Source organism: Leptodactylus fuscus, chromosome 1 (genome assembly GCF_031893055.1).
Source record: "Leptodactylus fuscus isolate aLepFus1 chromosome 1, aLepFus1.hap2, whole genome shotgun sequence".
NCBI classification, from domain to species: domain Eukaryota; kingdom Metazoa; phylum Chordata; class Amphibia; order Anura; family Leptodactylidae; genus Leptodactylus; species Leptodactylus fuscus.
Window position 1 is genome coordinate 145,414,912 of NC_134265.1, and position 19,251 is coordinate 145,434,162.

The following is a 19,251-nucleotide window of genomic DNA, read 5'->3' on the forward strand; positions in this document are numbered from 1 at the left end:
GTATACACAGTGCAACACTTGTAGGCTGGTGCCACACAATGTACTGAATGCAATTATAGTCTCATCCTGTCCTCAGGCCATTGGTGCTTTCACTTCTCTGGAAGTGGAACACCCATTCATTTCAGGTGAATATCTTTACTGCCCATGCATTTTTACTATTACCACTTGGTCTATAATAATATCCAGCTGAAATTAGACAGTGTTTTCCCTATAGAGAAGCAAAAGCATCAATGACCAATGGATTTGATGTGGCACCACCCATAAAGTTTAGTGGATTTGTTCAACAGATTCAAACCGACCTGCTAAAAATGGATGGGCAGGGATCTGCCAAAAAAAAATAAAAAAATGTAACTACACTTTCATATTCTTATACCTAAAAATCATATTTTTTTTTCTTTTAGAAAGAGACCAAAGGCCAGTTTCTCATTGATCATATCTGCAATCACTACAGCTTGTTGGAAAAGGACTACTTTGGAATACGATTTGTTGATCCAGAAAAGCAAAGAGTATGTATTAGTTGTCTACACTGTCTACGGAAATGTATATATGGGCGGATTGGCAATGTATGTCAGTGGAAAAATTCCTGGTGGGCCAACTGGAATAGGGACCGAAGCCCTTTACCTTGACCATTGCTGAAGAGTACAGCCTGGCTAAAGGTACAGAGTAGAGGCCGCTGGGCAAAACAAAGTATTTGTTGGGTGAACCTAGCGATATTCGCCCAGTGGTTTTGTTCAGACTGAACAGGTCCGCACCGAAACTACTATTATACTCTGCACTCTTCAGAAACCAGAGTATAATGAACTGAAGCCCAGGGGAGGTGATTCGACATAATAAACATTGTTACTCACCTCTTCTGGGCTCCACCACTGGTCTTTGGACCTCTGAAGAGAACCCAGAGTATAATAATGGTTTGAGGGAAACATGATTGGACATTATACTGTGTGGAGAAGCCACTATAGGTCAATGTATTGTGTGGTGGGGCCACTATGAGATATAATAATGTGTGGAGGGGCCACCATGAGACTGTTATGATCTGGGGATCTCTGACCATGAACTTCTCAGTCAAGTATAAGAAAAAACACAAAAGAACAACCAAAAACGAGTAATGAGCAGTTTGGAATATCTAGTGTGTGATACTTCTAATCCCTGCCTTGCACATTAGAAGTAGCCGTGGGCCCTACTAACTAACCTGAGTGGGCGCGAACACAGCCAGAGAAATAACTCACCTACAAGGGAAACAGAAAACCCTGTCTTGATTCACATTTAGGAAAGAGAGGTAAGATACAGAAAAACTAACGATAAATAAGTGGGAACACAAAGTATAGAGCAGAAAATAAATGTGAAACACAGAAATACTGCTGCTATGCAAAGGGATGGTTACAGAGAACTAAGTATCACACACAAAAAACCCTACAAAAAGTCCAAACATCCAAGCAGTAAAAAGGATAGTGTTCACTGTACCCAGAACAACTATGCTTGGATCAGAATGCTGAATACTTAGCAATTATCCAGATGGTATGAATAGGCAGCAAGGAAGGCTGAATGGGCCAGGACTCAGACACAGATGAATAAGCAGTTTCAGGCAGACAGACCATTTCTGGAACACAGATAACTGAAGTTTAAGACCGGCATCTGACAGTATGCACAGTGGATTTACATAGTAAAGAGCAGGACTCAGAACAGCCCACAGCCTGTAAGCTCTCAGCACTGCAGAGGACTTAACCCCTTCAGAGGCAAAGACACACTAAGGGGGCATTCACACGGAGTAACGCCGGGCGTGTATCACAGCCGTACACGCCAGCGTTACGGCAGACTGCCGAACACTTCCCATTCACTTCAATGGGAGCACTCGTAAATGCCGCTGTTACGAGCGCTCCCATTGAAGTGAATGGGAAGTGTTCGGCAGTCTGCCGTAATGCCGGCGTGTACGGCTGTGATACACGTCCGGCGTTACTCCGTGTGAATGCCCCCTAAGGCACTGATCCACAAAGCAACTCATCACGTGATCCACGCATGAGTGCTACAGCAGCAACAACATGCCCAGTGTGAACATTCCCCTGCAGCGCGACTGATGATTCAATGCCATTCAGACTCCACGCCTGAACCTAACAGGTTGAGACTGCAAAGACTGGCTCATAACAAAAACATTATACTACGTGGAAGGGGTCACTATGAGACATTATGCTGTGTGGAGGAGCCACTATATTGTGTGCACTATGGGACATTATTCTTAAAGTGATTTTCCATTATTGTGACAGCCAGGAGCTTTATGAAGGCTGCCCTCACCCGTCATAGGGGTATAGCTATTGAGGCTTGTCTATTTTTTTTTCACGGATGCATAGATTTTAGATGATATGTGCTTATCACATTGAAAGCAATAGGTAAAAAAGCCTCCCATTCCGTTCAATGGGGAGCGCGCGTAGGACCGAACCCATTGAACTCAATGGGATTCTGTTTTACTGCGCTCACTCTGAACGTGTTTACGTGTCATAATGAGTGGAGTGTTAACTCCGTGTGAAAGCATCCGCTGCATTCACAGAGAGATATTTGGTCAGGAAGCTGACTCAAATTCCTCCTCCTAAAAATGCCTCACCATAAGACTGTATGGTGAGGCGTGTTTGGGAGGATGAATTTGAGTCAGTCTCTTGACCAAATTCCTGACCAAAAAAGTATGTAAACGCAGCCTTAGGGTGCATTCACCGGCATACGATCGCTCCCCATTAAAATGAATGGGCTGCCTGGGCCCCTTCACACGGCGTAAGCGCTCGGCTCATTCCGAGCCGTACACGCGAGCACTTCTAAACACTTCCCATTCACTTCAATGGGAGCGCTCGTAGAGAAAAAAGCAGCCCATTCATTTCAATGGGGAGCGCTCGTATGCCGGCTCCCATTGAAATGAATGGGATCTGCTTTATACGCGTTGATTCTGAACTTGTTTTAACGTTCAGTATCAGTTAGTGTATCCGAAGTGTGAATGCACCCTAAGGCTTTAAATAGCTGAATTTAGATTTGTACAGAAGACCCCCCCCCCCCCCATCTTCAATATACCGTTTAAATAATAATACATTTTATTTAGAAAGTGCCAACATATTCCGCAGGGATATAGGGTTCAAATACAGACTAAAAGAGAACATTACAGAGAAATAGTCAATTCATACAGGCTCCCAAGAGCTTACACTCTATGAGGTAGTGGAGGTGACACTAGAAGTAGCAGTGGTGGCATAGGAGGTAGCATTGCTTATATAGTGGTCCAGACAATTTACATTTACTCTGCTCATTCTTTGTCCCTGTAACATGATGCTTCAGTTTCAGGTATGGCAACATAAGCAGAACCGTTCAAACAGGTTTGCAAGCAATATGGTTTCTATGCGATTATGTCTCCCAGCCGCCAATTCACATTAGGGATATGCTTATGTAACCATGGTAATCCTATCACTACAGCTGCTGGGAAAAAAAGATTTTTAAAATTCTATACGCAACATTCTTATGGAGAGAGATAACTCTGAATTGACATATTTAAAGGGAATCTGTCACTTTCCTGTCCTGTCCTAAATCACCCAATGTCCTTATAGACCTCAAGTTTAGTATCTCAAATTGTCCCACTGTAATGCAATCCATGGCTGCATTAAAGGGATTCTATCATTTAGAAAAGTCATTTTGATGTAAACATATGCCTGAATAGCCTTTAAAACGGTTATTCAGGTGCTGCCTCCAGTTCTGCCAGTTTTTAATAAAAACGGTTAAATAGTATACGCAAAACAGGCTCACCAAGCACCCTGGGTATTCCCCAGGACCTCCAAGCACCCCCGCGTTATACCTTATCAAATGCCCCTCCATAGCTTGTGCTGCGTTATACCCTCCTCTTCCAGACGTCCTGTACCACCCATATCTTCAGCATTCATGTTCCGGGTGGTTGAAATCCCATACATGCGCTGTAATGCTCAGTTGTGAGTGTTACTGCGCATGTACGAGTGCCATTTTGTTGTAGAGAATTGCACAACGGTACGGAGCTAAGACCCCATGGGCTGTAATCGCAGCGCTAAAGCCCTGCGGAAAGAACCGCGGCGTGAACGCACTGCGGTTCTTTCCGCAGTGCTTTCAACAGAAAGTTTGTGGAGTTTTCCTCCGCGTACTTTCTGTTACAATTATAACTATGGGAAAGCCGCCGGCGTTTCCATACATATAAATGACATGCTGCGATTTGAAAAGCCACAACAGCTTTGCAAATCGCAGCGTGTCCGCACTGCGTTTTTATCCACAAAGTGGGCATGGGATTCGCATGAATCCCATCCCCTTTTTCGCCCTGTAAAACGCCCCGATTTTTCCCGCAGCGTCTCCACTGCAGGCAAATCGCGGCATTTACATCCCGTGGGGCCCCAGTCTTAAAGAGGATCTTTCACCAAGTCCAACTCTTTGCTGTCTTTAATAGGTTCTGTTGAACTAGTTCCAGTACAGTTAGAATTGCCATTCCCAAACAATAATTTATATTACAACCCCAATTATAAGTTGTTATGCTGTGTAAAGAAAACAAGTATTAATTAAATCAATACAAAATAACTAAAAATGCAACACATAAAATTCGCACAAAAGACATAAACTCGGTGCATGAAACCCTATGGATATAATTGGCATATGGCCCAGGAGCTTTTCTGTCACATGCAAAACGTGCACAAGATGACATTTAGTTTGTTGTAAAATATATTATTAATTGTTTTGAAAGGAGTCCACATAAAAGACTTCGTTACAAGTATAATTTGTAAAGATATTGTTGCACATACAATAAAATAATAATACACTCAAATGGTTAAAAATCACAGGATTGTTACCAGTTAAAAACGAAGCAAACATTCAATAGCTATTCACTGAGAGGAATTATTATTGCCTGAAAATCTCTGCATGACACTGTACATAAATATACAAAGACCTAGATTATTGCAAAATATTTATGGCCTTCTATTTCTGTATCTTTTATTCCACTCATTTTTCTTTTTCCAATGATCATACAGTGAAAACATGCACATACAAATAATCATATAAAATGACAAAAATGTTGTTTTTCTATTATTTATATATTATATATTTCACATGAGCATGTCTCTCTATCTGTGAGGATTGTGTCTTCAAACTACATGTTTGGCCCTCTATAGGAATCACAGCTACACCATTGACTTCTGCTTTCTCTTTTCAGCACTGGCTTGATCCCAATAGACCCATTTCCAAGCAAATGAAATGTAAGTGTCCACATGCTGGTGGCCCCCTTATATGCATCTACTGTATTTTCTATGTTCTGTGTGCTGATGACTAGCTACATGCATGAGTGCTTTCCAAGAACATAGCGAAAAAAACAGAGAGTGGGTAAAGAGCTGTCACCAGAATGGAGCAAAAGGTTTGGTACATCCATGTTTGGCCAACTATTGTGAAGAATGAATTATTATCCCATCAAATGCAAAGTTTCTGACTAATATGAAGTAATTCAGTTCATCAGTTTGTGGGGTTTGACTGTTAAATTAATTAAATTTTATTTGACAGTGATAGATTGGCACCTAAGCATTGGCAAATAATTGTCTTATTTCTCATTCCCAAATTCACCAGCGTTTCTGAAGGTATAATTGACATGCTGCATTTCCGTTTTGTGTTGTGGAAACGCAGCTGTGGGGAAAAAAGTGGTGTTTTTCTGCTGTGTTTTTTTTCTGCAGCATTTCTTAGCAAAGTGGGGCCTTGGCTTAAAAATGTTTTGGGAAGAAAGCAGCTAGCATGCATTGCCTTTATTTGCTGCATTGCACAGGGAAAGACTGTGATTACATAGCTAAAATTGGGGTTTTCAAAAACAGTGGTTTATTTTCTGCTGCATCTTCGATCAGGATATCAGCAGCAGATTTTCATAGACTCTGCAATGGGGTGCTTTTTGAGGCCGCAATAGCAATGGAACTCACATCAGGTTGACCACTGCTTACACCCTTGCATTGCATAGGGTGGAAACCGCCTTAGGCCAAGGCCTTATGAGCCGGAAACACCATGCTAAAGCTCTGCGGGAACAACTGCAGCGGGAGCGTATCACGGTTCTTCCTGCAGAGCTTTGAACAGAAAGTTCACAGAGTTTTCCTCCGCAGACCTTTTGTTACCATTATATCTACGGGAAAGCCGCTGCCGGAAATCGCAGCATGTCTGTGCTTCAGTTTTAACTGCAAAGTGGGCATGGGATTCGCATGAATCCCATCCACTTTGCATTTTCTGTATAACGCCACAATCCCTCCCTCGGCGTTGGGGCCCTGGACTTAAAGCCACTGCAGTTAAAAAAACAACAACCTCCCCCCCCTTCCTCAAGGCAGATGGTGGATGAAGTTTGTTTCAGTCTCACCTAGGGCTTGAAGATTGATTCATTTAAGAAATTTGCCCTTTAGTTGTCTCAAGGTTTTGCTTTTCTAACAAAATTTTTATTGATTCTTACTACCTTAACCTAACATCTGCCATAATAGTTCAGTGGATGTGATATCTTTAAAGGGAGTCTGTCACCAGATTTCAACATATGAACCCAACCCCACAGATAGATAGGTTATGTTGAACAGTGTTTTTCCCTTGTGAATTGCAGCCTCTGTTACTGAGATATTGCTGTTTTTTTCTATGTGCATATCTGTTCTTTGGAGCAACAAGCAACCATTATTGACGCAAGTGTCAACGTCCCCATTGCTCCAAAGGGATTATCTGTATTTTGGCAATTACAACCATATCTCGTTAATGGAAAATACAGTTTGATTCCGGTGGCACTATTCTACCTGCAGAGTTGATGTGCTGGGTTTTGCTGACAGACTCCCTTTAAATATGGCACCTAACATCAGATACATCTCTGATTGCAGGCACTTAACCCCGCAGGCGCTGTTTTCTGATGCGACCTCAGCACCTGAGGGGTTACAACTCACCACTTCACCTCTCTCAAAAAAAAGAAAAAATGCAAAAAACAGAATATGACTGCATCAAGAAAGGGTTAAAATGGTGCTGCCACACCAGACTACAAATTGCAGCATTCCCAAATAGCATTGTCCTGTCTGGCTGTTCATTTAAGTCCTTCCGGGTGCCCCCCACCAGAGCCGTGGATCACAACCTGCTAAGTCAGCGATAAGCAGGCTTCTCCTCCTGCCACCAGCTATGATTGACAGATTTTTTACTTTGATCACTAGCAGCGTTGTAAGGCAAGGAAGCCTGAATTCAATAGATCTGACTCTTTCTCCCATTGCCAGCTTGTTTTTTTTTTATCAAGATTAAAATTAAAACAATTGCCCTTAAGCTTTAAAAAATCTAGATTTTTTTTTTTTTTGCTAAAATTGTCTAGTCCTAGCCTCATCCACATCACAGTCACGGTACTCCGCAGTAGCCCAGCAATTTTACGACAGCTAATCCACTGTGAGTACGCCCTGTGTGGACCCAGCCTACAGGAAGGCACATAATATAATGGATTTACTTGAAAGTGAAGCCTGGATGATAAATGAAATGGTAGGGATCTATATATACACCCAACACAAACAGAGTCACAAGCGACATGAAAAACAGTGGTAAGGTGAAGCTTCTCTACAATTATCTTCCATGTAAAGAGCACAGAAGAGAGAGGCTGTCATTATAAGGCAGCCTTAAATATACCAGAGGACTGTGGTAACTCTGCTGTTTACCAAGATAGTTCTCCTGTTATTCCAGCTGCTGCTCTGCTAAAATTAATGGGGGTCTGCAAATTGCAGCTCCTGCTCTATGTGGTGCACCTCTGTGGCGTCCCATCCCATTAGCTGGGTGTGAAGCTGAAAGTAGCGTTACTGTTTCCTTTCAAGTATGTTTCATGCTGGGTTACATTTTGATCTGTTACTGCTATTAATACATGTACATGTTGGGGATATGAAATATTTATGGAATACTGCGGCAAAAACTGTACATAATGTTTGCAGTTTTCATTGCTCTTTATATGAATGCAGTTTGTTACACAGAAAAGGGGGTTTCTTTTGTACATACCGTTATTTGTCAGATCATAGGGCGACAAGCAGATGCTGAACTTGGGAACCAAGACTACGGTACAGGCACTGCAGCATTTCTTAGCTCATGGTGCATTTATGGACAAGATATACGCTTTACATTGCATTAGGGAAAGTCTTGATATCGATTTTCTGTGAAACAAGAAATGTTAGGGAAAATATGGTAAAATGTTCAGTATTTTTGTTTCATGTGACGCTCCATCTTAGATTTATTACATCTTAGATTGCCAGTCTGTGATCCATAATTTGAAAGCAATGTCTATAACTGTGCAGTATCTACTGTGTATTCTGTTGTCTTTGTTGTAACATTTCTCTGCACTTTGAGTCCCAATTCACATCTGCATTCTGGTTCCCGTTCGGGGAGTCCACTTTGGGATCCCCCAAACAGAAACCTATACGCATTACAAAGCGGTTACCTAAAGAAACCACATGGACCCCATAGACTATAATGGGGTCCGTGTGGTTTCCATTCGGTTTCCGCAGGATTCATGTGGAGAGAATGCTTGCAGGACTTTTCTCTCCGCATATCCACCATTGACATGCTGCGATTTGAAATACCATTGCGTTTTTGTACATCACAGCATGTCAGTTATACCTTAAGCTAAAGACCCATGTAGCGAGTAGCAGCCAAAAAGCGCTGTGGTTAAAGCCGTGCTATTAACATTACTAGGGGCCCTTAGACTTTTTAAAATCTTGCTGGATATGGAGGGGAAGGGGAGTATGGTTTACCAGGAAAGGGGAAATTGTGTCACTTTCTGGGGCAAAGTAAACTGCCAATAGGTATGATGTTAGACAAAGTGGGTGAACATGAACCATCAACATGTAATCCTTGGTTTCAGATGTCTTTTGTGAAAAGACACGTCTCTGTTTGCACAGATTTTAATCCTCTAATAGCAAACAATATAGGTTTCCATTCGGTAAACGCATGCAGAAACTGCTGAACAATTGATACACAATTGATATTAGAATTACCTAACTTTGTACTGTATAATGAATAAATCTTATTTATTGAAATATACAGTTTTAGGTTTGTAGAATATTGCTGACATTTGAAGTTTACATCTGTGTTAAAAGGGGTTTTTTTTAACTTACGGTATATAAATCTCTGGACAAATGTAGGAACTGACTGACAATAATAAAAGATAGTATACGTACCCCTCCACTCGGCTGGTACTTCCAGTGCTGACCTCTAGTCTTCAGTGCTGTTATATGTTTACATGGTTGCAGCAAAGAAGTGCTTATACATATACACAGATCACTGGTGCAGCTATTCACTGGCCTGAGCGATATACAGTAAGAGACTGCTGAGGCCAGCTATTGGCTGTGGTAGTGAGCTGTGTATATGTAGCCGTGTAAACTTATCCTGGCACTAGGAAGCGGAGGGCAGCAATGGATGCTGCAACCTACAAGCGCATTGCAAAAGCTGTAAACCAGCATGGAATGTGGTGCACATAACACTAGGTACGGGTAACCAAGTACATATATCTCATGTACCCAGATAAGTGGAGAAGTTTGCAGCATAGTAGTATGTGTGGATGTGTCGGTCTTGTTTAATGACACATCACATCTGACTACACATTACATCTGTATATTTACATCATCACCAGACATTAGACATATAGTCACAAGCTCATAGGCAGTCATTAGGCCTGTCTTAGTCTTCTGTAGGCCACGCTTCATTTGCTGTCAAAACTCCTGTAATCTCTGGTGGGAAATAGTGTGAATAGAGTATTTGTGTGGCTAATAGGTTAGTGGGAGGACAGTCAATTTTGTAGAACCATGATAGCGTCTAATCCATCAGGGACAAAGTATTGTTGTGACTTCTGCATTGATAAACCCCTTTAGGCTACAGAGACTGGAATTTAGGATAGGGTCATAGCTTTGGAGTGGTTGATATTTTTTGTTACAATGAATTTGGCCAGATGTTGCTCTTATTTATGGGCACTGTAAATGACAGCATAGATAGCGTCATATTTCACGGCTGCTTTTGGCATCACATATTGATCACTAAAGTAATGTGCCAATTCATTGAGGCTTTTTTTTCAGCATGCTTTTATTTACTGCTCTGGCTTAAACTACCCTTACAACCATTTCACTTACTGTAAAGAAACCTCTCCTGCATCTTCATCAAGCAACTATGCCCTGCGCTGTTCTCATGCCTTTTTTTTGTTTTATAACGTTTCAGCTCATCCACCATACACCATGTGCTTTAGAGTGAAATTCTACCCTCATGAACCTTTGAAGATTAAAGAAGAGCTCACCAGGTATTTTATGTGTTTGTGTGTCATGATAGTATGGTGTGAGGCAAGGAGCCAAGACATGCTTTGCTTTAGTTGTGTCACTTTATAATGAGTTTGATCAGTGTTTGCCATCTTTAAGACTGGCAGGTGAATCCTGTGTGCAGATCCATTTAAAGCATCTTGCCAGTGTGCATATCTAACGCATACATAGTCTTCTCAGGGTGCGTTCATTTACTTAATGTGTGTCTGGCAAGTCCTCTTTTTTTTCCCAGGCGCAGTTGAAGGTGTTTTTATTAAGCTTTAATAAATGCAAGAAATGTGGTAAAAAAATACAAAAAAAAAAATCTAAACCAGTGGTTCCAACCAGTCATATTGACGTGTTTAGGTAATGACTTGCCGCACATGCACACAAGACTGCTGCAGCAGTTATAAGTGCATATACAGGAGCACCATCACTACAGGATAAGTCAGTATACTAACTGACAGGGGATTTACCAGGTGCAAAGAAGTTATTTTTCTATTTTACCATATTCCCTACCTTTGGTACGTTTTTAAAAGATCCTTGACAAGCTACTTACTGAAAGATTTATCCTGAATCCATAGCTCCCGTACAGCATTTCTCGGTCCGACTAACGCTACATTCAGATGACTGAGTTGCAAAATGGTGCACCCAAGGGGCAACCATTTTCACGGATCCTCCCACACATTACAGTGTACGGGGGTGGGATCTGTGAAAACGGACAAAAATAGGACATGACCTATATTTTGACAGATTGTCAAAATAACGGTCACGTTAGAGATGAGCGAACACTGTTCGGATCAGCTGATCCGAACAGCACGCTCCCATAGAAATGAATGGAAGCACCTGTGACGCTGACTTTGCCAGCGGCCGGCCGGCGTCATAGGTGTTTCCATTCATTTCTATGGGTGCGTGCTGTTCGGATGGGCTGATCCGAACATTGTTCACTCATCTCTAGTTGACATTGAATTTGATGAGTGTGACGTCCATTATAAAAAAAAAAAAAAAAAAAGTTGTCACACGTCCATTATGCATTGTTACGTGAATATAGCTTGTTGAATTGGTTTTGTCATCTGTCTCCTTCAGGTGTTTTTGTACTGTAGACTGGAAGAAATAAAGACTATAGGGCTAAACATTACCATGTGATCAGAGATTATATAGGCCTGTCTAAACAGGATTTTGTCTGTTGAGAAAAATGGGTATTCTCTGTGCTGTACATGTAGATAGCTGCTATCAATAAAGCCAAAGAAATCCGAACAAACAATTACATTACTGTAGGGATTGCTATGCAAGTGATTTCCTAAGATATTGTCATATAAACAAATACAAAGTCACACGTGTTTTTCTCCTACAGAGAATTCTAGTTCTCGCTTCTAGAGATGAGCGAGTACTGTTCGGATCAGCCGATCCGAACAGCACGCACGCATTGAAATGAATGGATGCACCTGGTACTTCCGCTTTGACGGCGGCCGGCCGCTTAACCCCCCGCGTGCCGGCTACGTCCATTCATTTCAATGCGTGCGTGCTGTTCGGATCGGCTGATCTGAACAGTACTCGCTCATCTCTACTCGCTGTTTGGTTCCATATTCACTGTATGTATTTATGTGAGCTTTGGTATCCTGTCATGTGGCTTTGAGTGCTCATGCCAAGATTTATGTGCACCTCTTTAGATAAGGTTTGTATAGTAAAGGTTTTAACTAGAGATGAGCGAACAGTGTTCTATCGAACACATGTTCGATCGGATATCAGGGTGTTCGCCATGTTCGAATCGAATCGAACACCACGTGGTAAAGTGCGCCAAAATTCGATTCCCCTCCCACCTTCCCTGGCGCCTTTTTTGCACCAATAACAGCGCAGGGGAGGTGGGACAGGAACTACGACACTGGGGGCATTGAAAAAAATTGGAAAAAGTCATTGGCTGCCGAAATCAGGTGACCTCCATTTTAGACGAATAGTGGATTTCAAATCCGGGTCATATGAGAATGTGAACTTTGTGACTATGAGACAGGGATAGCTGTACAGGCAGGGATAGCTAGGGATAACCTTTATTTAGGGGGGAATGTTATTAAAAATAACTTTTTGGGGCTCTATCGGGTGTTTAATTGTGATTTTTGTGAGATAAACTTTTTCCCATAGGGATGCATTGGCCAGCGCTGATTGGCCGAATTCCGTACTCTGGCCAATCAGTGCTGGCCAATGCATTCTATTAGCTTGATGAAGCAGAGTGTGCACAAGGGTTCAAGCGCACCCTCGGCTCTGATGTAGCAGAGCCGAGGCTGCACAAGGGTTCAAGCGCACCCTCGGCTCTGATGTAGGAGAGCCGAGGGTGCACTTGAACCCTTGTGCACCCTCAGCTCTGCTACATCAGAGCCGAGGGTGCGCTTGAACCCTTGTGCACACTCTGCTTCATCAAGCTAATAGAATGCATTGGCCAGCGCTGATTGGCCAATGTATTCTATTAGCCTGATGAAGTAGAGCTGAATGTGTGTGCTAAGCACACACATTCAGCTCTACTTCATCGGGCTAATAGAATGCATTGGCCAGCGCTGATTGGCCAGAGTACGGAACTCGACCAATCAGCGCTGGCTCTGCTGGAGGAGGCGGAGTCTAAGATCGCTCCACACCAGTCTCCATTCAGGTCCGACCTTAGACTCCGCCTCCTCCGGCAGAGCCAGCGCTGATTGGCCGAAGGCTGGCCAATGCATTCCTATGCGAATGCAGAGACTTAGCAGTGCTGAGTCAGTTTTGCTCAACTACACATCTGATGCACACTCGGCACTGCTACATCAGATGTAGCAATCTGATGTAGCAGAGCCGAGGGTGCACTAGAACCCCTGTGCAAACTCAGTTCACGCTAATAGAATGCATTGGCCAGCGCTGATTGGCCAATGCATTCTATTAGCCCGATGAAGTAGAGCTGAATGTGTGTGCTAAGCACACACATTCAGCACTGCTTCATCAAGCCAATACAATGCATTAGCCAGTGCTGATTGGCCAGAGTACGGAATTCGGCCAATCAGCGCTGGCTCTGCTGGAGGAGGCGGAGTCTAAGGTCGGACCTGAATGGAGACTGGTGTGGAGCGATCTTAGACTCCGCCTCCTCCAGCAGAGCCAGCGCTGATTGGTCGAGTTCCGTACTCTGGCCAATCAGCGCTGGCCAATGCATTCTATTAGCCCGATGAAGTAGAGCTGAATGTGTGTGCTTAGCACACACATTCAGCTCTACTTCATCAGGCTAATAGAATACATTGGCCAATCAGCGCTGGCCAATGCATTCTATTAGCTTGATGAAGCAGAGTGTGCACAAGGGTTCAAGCGCACCCTCGGCTCTGATGTAGCAGAGCTGAGGGTGCACAAGGGTTCAAGTGCACCCTCGGCTCTCCTACATCAGAGCCGAGGGTGCGCTTGAACCCTTGTGCACACTCTGCTTCATCAAGCTAATAGAATGCATTGGCCAGCACTGATTGGCCAGAGTACGGAATTCGGCCAATCAGCGCTGGCCAATGCATTCTATTAGCCCGATGAAGTAGAGCTGAATGTGTGTGCTAAGCACACACATTCAGCACTGCTTCATCACGCCAATACAATGCATTAGCCAGTGCTGATTGGCCAGAGTACGGAATTCGGCCAATCAGCGCTGGCTCTGCTGGAGGAGGCGGAGTCTAAGATCGCTCCACACCAGTCTCCATTCAGGTCCGACCTTAGACTCCGCCTCCTCCAGCAGAGCCAGCGCTGATTGGTCGAGTTCCGTACTCTGGCCAATCAGCGCTGGCCAATGCATTCTATTAGCCCGATGAAGTAGAGCTGAATGTGTGTGCTTAGCACACACATTCAGCTCTACTTCATCGGGCTAATAGAATGCATTGGCCAGCGCTGATTGGCCGAATTCCGTACTCTGGCCAATCAGCACTGGCTAATGCATTGTATTGGCTTGATGAAGCAGTGCTGAATGTGTGTGCTTAGCACACACATTCAGCTCTACTTCATCGGGCTAATAGAATGCATTGGCCAATCAGCGCTGGCCAATGCATTCTATTAGCGTGAACTGAGTTTGCACAGGGGTTCTAGTGCACCCTCGGCTCTGCTACATCAGATTGCTACATCTGATGTAGCAGTGCCGAGTGTGCATCAGATGTGTAGTTGAGCAAAACTGACTCAGCACTGCTAAGTCTGCATTCGCATAGGAATGCATTGGCCAGCCTTCGGCCAATCAGCGCTGGCTCTGCCGGAGGAGGCGGAGTCTAAGGTCGGACCTGAATGGAGACTGGTGTGGAGCGACCTTAGACTCCGCCTCCTCCAGCAGAGCCAGCGCTGATTGGCCGAATTCCGTACTCTGGCCAATCAGCACTGGCTAATGCATTGTATTGGCTTGATGAAGCAGTGCTGAATGTGTGTGCTTAGCACACACATTCAGCTCTACTTCATCGGGCTAATAGAATGCATTGGCCAATCAGCGCTGGCCAATGCATTCTATTAGCGTGAACTGAGTTTGCACAGGGGTTCTAGTGCACCCTCGGCTCTGCTACATCAGATTGCTACATCTGATGTAGCAGTGCCGAGTGTGCATCAGATGTGTAGTTGAGCAAAACTGACTCAGCACTGCTAAGTCTGCATTCGCATAGGAATGCATTGGCCAGCCTTCGGCCAATCAGCGCTGGCTCTGCCGGAGGAGGCGGAGTCTAAGGTCGGACCTGAATGGAGACTGGTGTGGAGCGACCTTAGACTCCGCCTCCTCCAGCAGAGCCAGCGCTGATTGGCCGAATTCCGTACTCTGGCCAATCAGCACTGGCTAATGCATTGTATTGGCTTGATGAAGCAGTGCTGAATGTGTGTGCTTAGCACACACATTCAGCTCTACTTCATCGGGCTAATAGAATGCATTGGCCAGCGCTGATTGGCCGAATTCCGTACTCTGGCCAATCAGCACTGGCTAATGCATTGTATTGGCTTGATGAAGCAGTGCTGAATGTGTGTGCTTAGCACACACATTCAGCTCTACTTCATCGGGCTAATAGAATGCATTGGCCAATCAGCGCTGGCCAATGCATTCTATTAGCGTGAACTGAGTTTGCACAGGGGTTCTAGTGCACCCTCGGCTCTGCTACATCAGATTGCTACATCTGATGTAGCAGTGCCGAGTGTGCATCAGATGTGTAGTTGAGCAAAACTGACTCAGCACTGCTAAGTCTGCATTCGCATAGGAATGCATTGGCCAGCCTTCGGCCAATCAGCGCTGGCTCTGCCGGAGGAGGCGGAGTCTAAGGTCGGACCTGAATGGAGACTGGTGTGGAGCTATCTTAGACTCCGCCTCCTCCAGCAGAGCCAGCGCTGATTGGTCGAGTTCCGTACTCTGGCCAATCAGCACTGGCCAATGCATTTCTATGGGGAAAAGTTAGCTTGCGAAAATCGCAAACTGACAGGGATTTCCATGAAATAAAGTGACTTTTATGCCCCCAGACATGCTTCCCCTGCTGTCCCAGTGTCATTCCAGGGTGTTGGTATCATTTCCTGGGGTGTCATAGTGGACTTGGTGACCCTCCAGACACGAATTTGGGTTTCCCCCTTAACGAGTTTATGTTCCCCATAGACTATAATGGGGTTCGAAACCCATTCGAACACTCGAACAGTGAGCGGCTGTTCGAATCGAATTTCGAACCTCGAACATTTTAGTGTTCGCTCATCTCTAGTGGTTAGTAGAGATGAGCGAACAGTGTTCTATCGAACACATGTTCGATCGGATATCAGGGTGTTCGCCATGTTCGAATCGAATCGAACACCACGTGGTAAAGTGCGCCAAAATTCGATTCCCCTCCCACCTTCCCTGGCGCCTTTTTTGCACCAATAACAGCGCAGGGGAGGTGGGACAGGAACTACGACACTGGGGGCATTGAAAAAAATTGGAAAAAGTCATTGGCTGCCGAAATCAGGTGACCTCCATTTTAGACGAATAGTGGATTTCAAATCCGGGTCATATGAGAATGTGAACTTTGTGACTATGAGACAGGGATAGCTGTACAGGCAGGGATAGCTAGGGATAACCTTTATTTAGGGGGGAATGTTATTAAAAATAACTTTTTGGGGCTCTATCGGGTGTTTAATTGTGATTTTTGTGAGATAAACTTTTTCCCATAGGGATGCATTGGCCAGCGCTGATTGGCCGAATTCCGTACTCTGGCCAATCAGTGCTGGCCAATGCATTCTATTAGCTTGATGAAGCAGAGTGTGCACAAGGGTTCAAGCGCACCCTCGGCTCTGATGTAGCAGAGCCGAGGCTGCACAAGGGTTCAAGCGCACCCTCGGCTCTGATGTAGGAGAGCCGAGGGTGCACTTGAACCCTTGTGCACCCTCAGCTCTGCTACATCAGAGCCGAGGGTGCGCTTGAACCCTTGTGCACACTCTGCTTCATCAAGCTAATAGAATGCATTGGCCAGCGCTGATTGGCCAATGTATTCTATTAGCCTGATGAAGTAGAGCTGAATGTGTGTGCTAAGCACACACATTCAGCTCTACTTCATCGGGCTAATAGAATGCATTGGCCAGCGCTGATTGGCCAGAGTACGGAACTCGACCAATCAGCGCTGGCTCTGCTGGAGGAGGCGGAGTCTAAGATCGCTCCACACCAGTCTCCATTCAGGTCCGACCTTAGACTCCGCCTCCTCCGGCAGAGCCAGCGCTGATTGGCCGAAGGCTGGCCAATGCATTCCTATGCGAATGCAGAGACTTAGCAGTGCTGAGTCAGTTTTGCTCAACTACACATCTGATGCACACTCGGCACTGCTACATCAGATGTAGCAATCTGATGTAGCAGAGCCGAGGGTGCACTAGAACCCCTGTGCAAACTCAGTTCACGCTAATAGAATGCATTGGCCAGCGCTGATTGGCCAATGCATTCTATTAGCCCGATGAAGTAGAGCTGAATGTGTGTGCTAAGCACACACATTCAGCACTGCTTCATCAAGCCAATACAATGCATTAGCCAGTGCTGATTGGCCAGAGTACGGAATTCGGCCAATCAGCGCTGGCTCTGCTGGAGGAGGCGGAGTCTAAGGTCGGACCTGAATGGAGACTGGTGTGGAGCGATCTTAGACTCCGCCTCCTCCAGCAGAGCCAGCGCTGATTGGTCGAGTTCCGTACTCTGGCCAATCAGCGCTGGCCAATGCATTCTATTAGCCCGATGAAGTAGAGCTGAATGTGTGTGCTTAGCACACACATTCAGCTCTACTTCATCAGGCTAATAGAATACATTGGCCAATCAGCGCTGGCCAATGCATTCTATTAGCTTGATGAAGCAGAGTGTGCACAAGGGTTCAAGCGCACCCTCGGCTCTGATGTAGCAGAGCTGAGGGTGCACAAGGGTTCAAGTGCACCCTCGGCTCTCCTACATCAGAGCCGAGGGTGCGCTTGAACCCTTGTGCACACTCTGCTTCATCAAGCTAATAGAATGCATTGGCCAGCACTGATTGGCCAGAGTACGGAATTCGGCCAATCAGCGCTGGCCAATGCATTCTATTAGCCCGATGAAGTAGAGCTGAATGTGTGTGCTAAGCACACACATTCAGCACTGCTTCATCACGCCAATACAATGCATTAGCCAGTGCTGATTGGCCAGAGTACGGAATTCGGCCAATCAGCGCTGGCTCTGCTGGAGGAGGCGGAGTCTAAGATCGCTCCACACCAGTCTCCATTCAGGTCCGACCTTAGACTCCGCCTCCTCCAGCAGAGCCAGCGCTGATTGGTCGAGTTCCGTACTCTGGCCAATCAGCGCTGGCCAATGCATTCTATTAGCCCGATGAAGTAGAGCTGAATGTGTGTGCTTAGCACACACATTCAGCTCTACTTCATCGGGCTAATAGAATGCATTGGCCAGCGCTGATTGGCCGAATTCCGTACTCTGGCCAATCAGCACTGGCTAATGCATTGTATTGGCTTGATGAAGCAGTGCTGAATGTGTGTGCTTAGCACACACATTCAGCTCTACTTCATCGGGCTAATAGAATGCATTGGCCAATCAGCGCTGGCCAATGCATTCTATTAGCGTGAACTGAGTTTGCACAGGGGTTCTAGTGCACCCTCGGCTCTGCTACATCAGATTGCTACATCTGATGTAGCAGTGCCGAGTGTGCATCAGATGTGTAGTTGAGCAAAACTGACTCAGCACTGCTAAGTCTGCATTCGCATAGGAATGCATTGGCCAGCCTTCGGCCAATCAGCGCTGGCTCTGCCGGAGGAGGCGGAGTCTAAGGTCGGACCTGAATGGAGACTGGTGTGGAGCGACCTTAGACTCCGCCTCCTCCAGCAGAGCCAGCGCTGATTGGCCGAATTCCGTACTCTGGCCAATCAGCACTGGCTAATGCATTGTATTGGCTTGATGAAGCAGTGCTGAATGTGTGTGCTTAGCACACACATTCAGCTCTACTTCATCGGGCTAATAGAATGCATTGGCCAATCAGCGCTGGCCAATGCATTCTATTAGCGTGAACTGAGTTTGCACAGGGGTTCTAGTGCACCCTCGGCTCTGCTACATCAGATTGCTACATCTGATGTAGCAGTGCCGAGTGTGCATCAGATGTGTAGTTGAGCAAAACTGACTCAGCACTGCTAAGTCTGCATTCGCATAGGAATGCATTGGCCAGCCTTCGGCCAATCAGCGCTGGCTCTGCCGGAGGAGGCGGAGTCTAAGGTCGGACCTGAATGGAGACTGGTGTGGAGCGACCTTAGACTCCGCCTCCTCCAGCAGAGCCAGCGCTGATTGGCCGAATTCCGTACTCTGGCCAATCAGCACTGGCTAATGCATTGTATTGGCTTGATGAAGCAGTGCTGAATGTGTGTGCTTAGCACACACATTCAGCTCTACTTCATCGGGCTAATAGAATGCATTGGCCAATCAGCGCTGGCCAATGCATTCTATTAGCGTGAACTGAGTTTGCACAGGGGTTCTAGTGCACCCTCGGCTCTGCTACATCAGATTGCTACATCTGAT

At 45.3% G+C, this 19,251-nt stretch overlaps 1 protein-coding gene across 1 annotated transcript in view; it reads left to right on the forward strand.

The window, feature by feature from the left end:
- Positions 1-19,251, forward strand: part of FRMD3 (FERM domain containing 3) — a 102,610-nt gene that overhangs the window by 67,373 nt on the left and 15,986 nt on the right. Inside the window, exons 2-4 of the mRNA XM_075276742.1 lie at positions 402-506; positions 5,189-5,231; positions 10,198-10,276. Of these exons, the coding sequence (XP_075132843.1) occupies positions 402-506; positions 5,189-5,231; positions 10,198-10,276 (227 nt within the window). The remainder of the gene's footprint in view (positions 1-401; positions 507-5,188; positions 5,232-10,197; positions 10,277-19,251) is intronic.